This window comes from Silene latifolia, chromosome X (genome assembly GCF_048544455.1).
Source record: "Silene latifolia isolate original U9 population chromosome X, ASM4854445v1, whole genome shotgun sequence".
Taxonomy (NCBI): Eukaryota; Viridiplantae; Streptophyta; class Magnoliopsida; order Caryophyllales; family Caryophyllaceae; genus Silene; species Silene latifolia.
The window spans coordinates 276680531-276691182 of NC_133537.1; the positions used below are offsets into that span (position 1 = coordinate 276680531).

The 10652-nt window shown below is 39.3% G+C and overlaps 1 protein-coding gene across 2 annotated transcripts; it reads left to right on the top strand.

Annotated features, from left to right (window-relative positions):
* The first annotated feature begins 6424 nt into the window (after positions 1 to 6424).
* Positions 6425 to 9491, top strand: LOC141616796 (uncharacterized). 2 transcript variants are annotated; one of them, XM_074433941.1, is made up of 2 exons: positions 6425 to 6551; positions 7900 to 9491. In XM_074433941.1, exon 2 carries the CDS (start codon positions 8475 to 8477, stop codon positions 9276 to 9278), a length of 804 nt encoding a protein of 267 aa, XP_074290042.1. In that variant the 5' UTR covers positions 6425 to 6551; positions 7900 to 8474; the 3' UTR covers positions 9279 to 9491. The 2 variants fall into 2 exon arrangements, with proteins under 2 accessions (XP_074290042.1, XP_074290043.1); XM_074433942.1 differs by having other exon boundaries at positions 6438 to 6551; positions 7786 to 9491.
* Positions 9492 to 10652: the final 1161 nt, after the last annotated feature.

The window sequence follows — 10652 nt, forward strand, 5'->3', positions numbered from 1 at the left end:
GGATTGTTACGATGTCAAAGCGTCGTTTGCGTGTTAAGCAGGCCCACCAACAGCCACCGCCACTTCGAGAAGCGTCTCGCATGGTTATGATGCCTACTCCCGGTCACGTCCGTAGTGATTCAGAGGAGGCGAGGTCACGGGAGGTTGCCGGTAGTTACCGGCATGTTAGAGAGGATGAGCCGTCGGATGAGGGTTCGGAGGAGGAGGATGTTGGAGAGTATCGGGTCCAAGAGAACCCGTCATCGCAGAGATTGTTGACTCAGAGGTTGGGCCGGGATCATAGAGGACGTTATTCGAGTGTTAGAGAGACGTCCTCTAGCACGGATAGGTCGAGGAGGCCGAAGAGGGATACTTCTTGGATCCTGAGAGAGCCCGTTCCCGGTGGTCCTAGTAACATTGCCATCTTACGGAGTTTTGGTGGACACGTTGCGTTCAACTGTTAGTTGGACCCTAACCCGGAGAATATAAGGTCGTGGATCAAGCTCTACGAGAGGCCGAAAGCTGGGAGGGAGATTAGGGAGATATGTCTCAGTGCGGCGGTTGCCGCTAGGGTAGAGGCGAGCGGGCTTGGGATTTTGAGGGAGTGTTTTACCACCGGTCTAGACGATAACCTCCTTAGGGCTTTTATCGAGAGGTGGCACCCGGATACTAACACTTTCCATATGCCTTTTGGAGAGATTAGTATCATGCTTCATGATGTTCAGCATATTCTTGGATACCTGTTACTGGTGAGTGGGTGTGTGTGGACGGTTTGGCCGAGACTGATGATAGTGGTCTGAGGGAGAAGATTGCGAGGTTTTATGGAGTTCCTGAGTCCGAGGTTGTACCACCCCGCTATGAGAATGGCAGTTTACTTACATCAGACTTGAGGAATGTTGTTCACCTAGGGAACGAGCATAACTCGTTACGGGCTTACCTCTTGATTTTACTGGGTCATACTCTTTTCATGGATAAGAGTGGTGATAGGGTGAACGCTCAGTTGTTGCCCTTGTTTGATAGTCTTGATCGGGTTGGTTCCTATGCTTGGGGTGCCTCTTGTTTGGCTTATTTGTACCGACAGTTAGGGATAGCATCGCACCGAGATAATACTGGTGTTAGTGGGTGTCTACCGTTACTCTAGGCATGGATATACGAGTACTTTCCCAAGTTCCGACCCGGCGCTGGATTCTTTCTTGAGGACCGTCCTCTAGTCGAGGCTTGGGCCAGCTTGCCTCGGGCTAAGGGCGATTCTCATACTTTTCAGATGTATCGCCATAGTTTGGACGATCTTAGGTCGGAGCATGTCCGATGGTTTCCCTACGGGAACCGTCCCCAGGGAGCTTGCAGAGTATCGCTTTATTCGGGTTTTATCTGACATCTTGATATAGTAGAGCCGTACCAGCCGGATCGGTGCATGCGTCAGTTTGGGTACCGTCAGGCTATCCCGGTCTCGATGCCGATTCCGATTGTTGAGTCTCGCCCGGCGAACAGGAATTACAGGCTGGAGTTCGGGCAAGAGCCCGATAGGACATGGGGGAGCGAAAATTCGGTCACACCGTTACGGCGTCTGTCAACAAAAGCATATATGCCTTTCGAGTATGGTGAGGGGTACATGACTTGGTATGCGGAGATTTCACACCCCTATTTGTATCCCCCCTTACACCGCCTCCATTTTCGGTCTGTCGAGTTTCATGAGGAGCCGGAGGTCGCCCTAGCTCTTAGTCGTAAATTCAAGAACGTCTTCCAACAAACTAGTGAGGAGATGGAGAGAGAGACTCTAGAGGATTTGTTTGCGGACATGCGTCTCTACTATGAAGACGTGTATGACGACTAGTTTTTTTTTATTTTTTATGTTTGTCTCTTTGTACGGATTATGTTATTTTAATTCTAGTATCTTTGTATGGATATTTTTTATGTTTTCCTTAATATAATTTTACTAATCTTTTTATTAATCAATTCCGTAGTTAAACGATACAAATTAAACGTAGTTTACGGAAATTAAACGTAGCCAAAAACTTAATTTTAACACGATACAATTTAACAATAGGACATAATACAGAGATACAACTTAATAAGGCAAAACATAAATTGAAAATGCAACGGGAATTAAAACGTAGTTAAATGGAAATTAAACGACGACATAAATTGAAAATACAACTTAATTAAAACGTTAAACGTAATTAAATAATTATCGAACTTAATTATCTTCGGTTGATGAAGATGACGATTCCAAACCTTCCAAATCGTCTCCGACCTCAAATTCTTCAGGTTGAGCAGCAACATATTGATCATAGAAATCAATGATGTCAAGTTTGACATTTCCTAGGTTGAACACTCTACCGGCACATAATTCTGATAGTGTTGTGTAATCGAGCACGTTAGTATGCGCTCAAAATAGACAAGGACATCACTTTTTAACCTGCGAAACTCCTACATCTTTTCGGTTAATGTTTCATCAGAAACAACCTCATCAGTAACTGTTGGAGTTAGTATACCTTCCGGATGTCCAGCTAGGATGATACAAAGGCTGCCAAGTAGAGGATTTTCAAGCAAGTGCCATACAGTGGCACTTGGAACGACTAATTCAAGGCGAGACACTAACACTGATAAATCCGCAACGATTGAATCGATCCTTAGTTGATAAGCTCTGATTTTTTGAGTATTTGTGAGAACCATTTTAATATTGTAGTGAATAAGATGGGATGTTATGATTCAAATGGACATAGCAAGGGCTATTTATAAGAAGTCGGATCAAAACGGTAACAATTTTTTGAATTTGAAACGTTCAGATTTTTGAATTGTAACGGTATTTTTGAATTATAACGGTTATAATGTTTTAATTGTAACGGTATTTTTGAATTGTAACGGTATTTTTGAATTATAACGGTATTTTTGAATTATAACGGTTATAATGTTTTAATTGATAACGGTAAGAATTTTTTTAATTTCAAACGGTTAGATTTTTGAATTGTAACGGTTATATTCCCTCCATTTTTTCCTAAATCTCAACTATATTAACATTTTCATCTTCTTCTCTTCTTCACTTCCTAAAGCCCCAAATTTTTCCCTTCAATTTTCTTCTTCCTCTCTCTACTTATGTTGACATCATCCTCAATGTGGAGAAACCACCCAATTGAAGGCCTAAATTTTAAGAATCAAACTTGCAATCGATGTGGCAAAAACGCTATCATCAAGATTTCCGGGATCAATTAATAATCCAATGAAAGCGTGTTTTAAATGTTTAGATTGCAATAATTTTGTGACGTGGTTGACTGAAGATCATTTGACAATAACAAAAAGGTTGAAGATAGCATGTGAAGATGAAGCTGATGATGTATAAGTGGAAATGTCATTAAAGAGCAAGTTATAGGTTTAAAAGAAGAGATTTCGGGTTTGTCAAGGAGGATGAAGTTTTATTTCAAGTGTATCTTGTATTTGTTTGTTTTCCTTATGTTAGCCATTGTTATGAAATATTGAGTATTTGCAAAAATTTCCAAATTTGTATCAGTTGCTATGAATTCCAGAAATTTTAGAATTAGTAATATGAATTGTTATGTGTTTGTATGCTTTTCCAGAAATTTCAGAATTTGTATAAACCTAAACAAAAATCACAGGGGTATACAAGAGAAAAACCTTAAAATATATTACACAAGTGAACTTAATAACTTTTTATTTAAATCGTCAGTAACGGTTACATTTTTTCAATCCGAACAACTGTTAATTGAGATAACTGTCGCAGTATCAGAATTACGGCTTCTACGACGTCTTCTTGGTGTCTCTCCCATAAATGCTTGCCAATTCTCAATGTTCTGTTGGTACAACGTATCTAAGTGAGCAACACTAACATCTCGGTAGGTCAACCAAGCGGGGTGAAGTGGCGGCATAGGCAGGCTCTCAGGGGGAACTAGCATCTAGGTCAATCAATTGAATTCTCGCCAAAAGTGTAACACCCCCTCATACCAAGGTACCTTACCAATGACTACTCTAGTATGAAAGACTGTTACCATCTCGGTTTCCCGAGGTTAGTATATCAAAGTTACCAATTCCAAACAACCTTTTATTAAAGTATAAAGAGTTAGTGATTACATGTTTCCAAAACCAAACCAAAGTATAACTATGAAAGGTCTAACAACTACAAAGAATGCAAGCTAAGTCTCTTGACGGCGGAAAGCTAGACTCGAGTGATGACTCCCCATGACTGTCCCATAGCTAAACATCTGCATTACCTGTCACAATCTGCTCACCATCCCCGAATGGATCACCGCAGGTTTTACAAAACAACAACAACGGGGTCAGTACCGTTCAATCAATGTAAGACAAACAAACAATGTAACCGGCTGATCATCCTCCGTAGTAACCGACTACACACCAAAGTGTGTAGCCCTGCCAGATTACCCATCGCAACAGGTAATCCACTCCGCCAGTGAGTGACCGCAGCCCATCCCCACCAAGTCCAGCCCATCAACGAGCGACTAACAATCCCTATCCCTTAATGTGCACATCCCCTCCCGTCACGGGTTCCACGGAGGGCGAACTAGGGTGTGAAGCCACTCCCGCAAGTGACTCCACCACAACCACACACACACACACAGCATCACAGCTGTCACAACACCACAACCATCACAATACAACCACACCAACACCGTCTCCACAACACCCATCCTCCGATGATCAGCAGATAACAACAATTATGAACATATGCAATCTCAATCAATTAACAGTACTGAGTAGGAGAAATCCTACCTTTTCGCAATCCAAGCACACACAAGCAATCAATCATGATCCTTCATATATCCATCACCTACATAGCATAATTATGTATAATTACCACCTACTCAATCAATTCATCATGCACATAACCTAGACTCATCATAACTTAATAGGAATATCAACTTAAAGAACAAACACGACTTTTCCTGATTTTCCAGCACATGACAGACTCTGTATAAAATACATAACTAATTCCAGAAAAATCTAATTGATGCAAGGCCAATTGTATTGGAACCCCATGAGTCTTATCTATAAATTATATCAACGAAGTTTTCTCAAATTCCAAAGTTATCAAGGGTTTTCAGACTGGTTTCCAAAAGCTGACAGAATCCGTCGCATAAAAAGTATTGATTCATAAAACGAGTTTAAATCCTTATTTTTCAGAAATTCAAAATCCTATTGTCATCTAGACTATACAAAGATGATGTATGAAAAAGCCCCAAAACTGAATCGACATATAAATTAGGGTTTCAAATCATTTTCCACAACCAAAACAGATTCGCGGACTTTTCAACGACATGTTCATAAATAAATCACCTAGGACAAACCATAAGGAATTTAACTACGAGATTTGATATGCATAAACTAGACTTCAAATAAACAGGACTCTCAACTCAAACCTTTCGAAGAAGACGACGTTAAACCACTTTAAACAATTGAATGAGATCGACTTACAAACAGGGAAATCGAATTAGGTTGAAATCGGTGAGAAATTTTCAATCAAATGAAAGGCTCGACAATTCCTCTTCCTATCCCTCTCTCTAGGTTTAGAAATAGTTTTAGAGATGTTAAAATGATTTTAGAAAAGGCTTAACTGTTAAAAACAAAAACCCTTTGGCCAAAACATAAAATAAACCGTCTAACTCGCTGAACCGGTTTACTCGGTCAAGCGCACTCGGCCGAGTAACACACACTCGACCGAGTACTCCAACTAAAATACGGAGTATTACAAAAAGTCTCCCACGAAACCTGTTCCAAGCAATACGGACTATAGTAAGACAATAAAAACGATACATAACCTAAATAAATTGCGTAAAACGAAAGCAAAACAATATAAAACGAGTAATCCATGGCTAAACCACGAGACTCAACAATCGACCATGACCAAACATTGGTTTCCAACGTTCATCCATGGCCAAACATGGAAAACCAACGTTCAACCATGGCCAAACAATGGATTCCAACGTTTGGACCATGGCAAACGTGGAAATCTAACGTTTGGACCATGGTAAACGTTGGTTTCCAACGTTTGGACCATGGGCTGAACGTTGAATCTCAACTTTGGTCCATGGTTCAACCTTCGGGGGACAAATTTCAGATTTACGCAGAAAAATCGTAATTTCGCTACTACTAAGTTAATACGTGTGACGTAAATCAACTGTCGAATAGAATTAACGATGCGCAAAAAAAAAATGAAAATTAAGCAAATAATGAAGCGATTAAGTTGTTTACGTACCGGTGATTCGTGATCCGTCATGTTAATTAATCTTGTTAATTGTTGTTGGTTTTCTTTTTTAATTTAGTTGATTTTTAGTAGAATTTGAGAGGAAATTTTTTAGAGAGAGAAAGTGGTGGATGAGTGCACGAGCAGTTATCGTCTTTTTTTTTTTTGAAAAACGTCGTCGATATTTACTAAAATCCACCATATGTCTTATTCCATAAAATATCCGTGCATACCCGTCGTCTTTGAGAATAATCGCAGATCATAAATTCATTCTTGAACAGACCCTTTACCTTTTACCCTGCCTATGTCTTCTTCCTCTCCAACACGCGTTTTATTAACTTTTCAATTTTCCATTCAGGTTTGTTTTCTATGCTATTGATTCCCCTTTTTCTTTGTTTTAGGTTTACCTGTTTTCTGTGATCATCTCCGTACTGGTTTTATTTGTTGATCCTCGGATTATTAAAATGTCTACTCCCCTGTCTCGATCATTTGTTTAGCTCTGATCACAATACCTCTCACAAAATATAAACAAATGACCGTGACGGTGCCAGTATTTTTTTTTTAAAATAACATTCTATGTTAATGATTATTCCCTTTATCCCGGTCATTTGTTGTTCTTTTTCTATTATAGAGTATCTCAGTCAATGGTTGTCCTTTTTATTTTGAGAATAAACTTGATGAGCAATTTGATCATTTACACCTAATTTGTTCCACTTGTCATTTAGTAATTGACCCCTCCTCTTTCCTTGGTCTTTATGTCAAAACCAAAGGACAACAATTGACCGGGACGGAGGGAGTATTTCGTAACATTGGTGTGATTTCTAGATCGAGGCTTATACTCTCTCTGTCCCGGTCATTTGTTGTCCTATTTCATTTTTGGGTGTCTTATTCAATTGTTGTCCTTTCTATTTTAAAAATAAATTTGATGAACAAATTGATCATTCACACTCAATTTGGTCCACTTGTCATTTAGTAATTGACTCCTTTCTCTTTCCTTGTTCTTTATGCCAAACCAAAGTACAATTGACCGGGACGGAGGGAGTATGAAATAGATGGAGTATTCTATAGTTGTGGTTGAAATGTGATCTTGATAGTTGATACTATAAAATGAAGCTTGTTTTATTTTGGGAAGGCTTTAAATGGGAGTTGTTATACTGTATTGAGTTGAGTTAAATTCCCGATTGAGAGATGGTTGAGAAGACATCTTGTAATGTTGTGTGGCTTCATGATCTTCATGATGGGTGCTTTTTGTGGTAATCTAAGCTACTCATAACTCATAAGGTGTGATAATAATGAAGAAATCATATGGCAGTAGAATTTCTATTTTGAATTACTCGAGTTTAAGTCACGGATAAAGTTTCATGCCCACCTATCTAACATTTGTGAAGTACACAATTGCTTTGTCAAGGTTGTGAAGATCTTATTCAAGTGCATTTAAAGCGATATTGGCCGCATTTAGCGAGATTAGGTTGTAGCATCTTGTACGTATAGTTAAAGTTGTTGGCTCGTGTTCTTGCTTGTTGTGTGATGTCTTGAGATTTACTTAACGTTTTCTTATGTGAATGGGTAATTAGAGTCTTTATTTCTTGCAGGTTGTGATGGATGTACAAATGTGCAATGCTCGATTCTGATTGTTCTTGCTAACCACATTTTATCTTGCCATATTATATCATTGTAACCTTATATCAGCTTAATGATTTTTGCAGATTTGGGTAGCTTATTGACCATCGCATCTGAAGTTAAGGAAGAATACATTGCCATTTTAGAGATTACACTTGCGATATTTCATTAGCCTTGATCTGTCGATCCTATATAAGAGTTTAACTCTAAGAAGGGAGCGTACACAGATAGAAAGTTTTGTTGCGTTTAGGGTTTTTTGTTTCATTTGGGGCATCAAAGGCATCAGGCACAATGCCTCCAGTGCCTGTTAAACTTCCTATTGTCCCTTCCATCCTTTCTTCCTCTTTGCATCGTTCCTTATGTTCTCATCATCTTCATAATCTTGAAAAAAGTGATCGGCGTGGTAATCTTAGTTAACACTTTACCTTTCTTTTTCCTCTTCTTTTCAAACACACCTTATTTCTTTTGGTTATCTAGTTTTGTGGACTTCGGCTTTTCTCTTGATCTTGCAACATTGTTGATACCTTGGAGTAGTAACTTTTTGGTGCTTTAGAAGTGGTAGTTCTTCTGCGTTCTCATTGTTTGGAAAGTCTCGAAGATAAAAAAAATTCATTTTTGTTCTGGGGAAATCCCAGCCATTGCATTTCTACTTTTCTATTTGATGGACAACTTCGTTGCTGTGAAATCTCTTGGTTCTGGTAGCCATGGTCTGGAGCAATCATCTACAGTGAAAAAGCATGGTACCAAACTATTGGAACCAATTCTTGAACTTGAAAATGTGATGCATGATCCATTGCAAGTGAAAGAAGAGAAGTCGGAATCGTTTTCCGATTCTCCTTCAGATGGTGGTAGTGGTCTGGAGGATGACACAAATCGTCCCAACTTCAATATGGATGGCCTGTCCACAACATCTTGCAAGTGTGTTACTTTCCCAGTTCCCTCCTTGTCTGTGAGGAAGGAACCAGAAGCACCGCCAGAAGATAATGATGTTTGCAATCGATCATCGTCTATACCTACTGATCGGAAGCTAGTTTCCTGCATCAAGGGGAGCCGTCAGAAGAACGGGATTCCTCTAAAGAAGCTGACGGTTACATGGGCACCTGATGTGTATGATCCATCTCCAACATCTGTATCTCACCTTCCAAAGAAGAAGAGTTACCAACAGTATAGCAAGAGCCACAAGAAGCACGGAAAAGGGAAGCACAAGGGCAAGAATGTGCGTGGAGGAGGAAGTGGGCAGAAAGAGAAGAAGCATCCTCGGAAGATAACTTGTAGATCTGACTGGAGTTTTGACTCTTATGCCCAGACCAACTCGCACAACTACAAATCGTCTCTTGAGATACTGGATTTTAATGATCCTGGTATAGGCAGCCCTGACCCTGACCCTGACCCTGACCCTGACTGCGGGAGTAAATTTCTCGAACAAGCCAAATTAACCAGTGGCACTATGCACTGTGTTTTCTGACGACGCTTGTAACCATAGAAACTTTGCCTTCAGGTTTGCATTTTCTGAAATTTTGTAAATAAATAGCCTGTAAGATCTAAATGAGACTTTTGTGGTCTGTGTGCTAAACTGATATTTTGTGTTTTCATGGCCCCGGTTTGTGACAGTATTTTCATATTCTTATGTTTGAAGTCTTTTTTTGTTGATAATAACAGTATTATCCTGTTGAAACTTTGATGTGTTTGTTTTGAAAAACTTTGTATGCTAATGAACAAATATCTTGTGGTACTTTGTATAACACTACTCTATATAAGAGGTGCGTTATACTCCTGACTTGGGCTTGGAACCGCATTAATATTACTCAGTAGTCGGAACTCTTGAATTCATAAACGTTGACACCAGCGTGCATTAGTATAATTTACTTGTCAAAATAAAAAAAAGTCCTGCCACTGCAACTTTATTAGGGACAGATTTTATCATTGTGTGTTTATTAATTGTATTTTGTTTTAATGTTTCGATATAAAGTACACTGTAATTGTTAAAATGAGGTTCCATTGTAACTAAATACTCGGAGTCAGAAATGAGCTATAATGTAAAACATAGGAGAAGAAACAGGACACACCATTATTTTAAACACCAAGAGTCAACCAAATATCCTGATGAGCTTCAAGCCGGCTCTAGCTTGGATTGAGAGTGCAAGCCCGTATCTTATATCTTGTGGTGCAGGAGCAGGAGCAGGAGGGGTGCAATTACTGATATACTGCCTGATATCAAGCAGTGTAAACGTAAACACGTAATGTCAAGCAATCTAGGCGTTGTGCTCATAGCCTAGTAGATCAGGATGGCATATGTACGCTGTTCTATCTTGATGAGAATCCCGTTATAGATGTTGAAATCTAAACAAGGATTCATTGTTAATTTCATGTGTTGATACATGGCTGTTGCTTCTCCAATCTCCAGTTAATGGTTGGTTGATCGGTAGGATTCCAGTTGCCAAATGATCCTTGTTGGTAGCCAAGTTTCAAGTATTACCAATCGTACATGCCCATATGTTAACCGGTACCCTGTTGATTACGAACAGCGGAACAGGGTTGCTGGAACAGGATTTCAAACCGTCGTCTTTGGGCGAGACTGACATTTCTCAAGCTCGGTTTTTGTACCATATTTACAAATTGAGAATAATCAAGTATTGAGGAAAACTGATTTTGAAAGCACAGGAAAGAAAGTCATATAAATATAACACTTGAAATCATCATATAAATGAAAATGGTCACAAACAATCCAATATACAGATAAATTTCAAATACAAATGATAATGATACAAAACGGCAAACAACACTAACCGGTATACGGTACTCCGTATATATATATCACCAGAATACAGAATTACGGTGA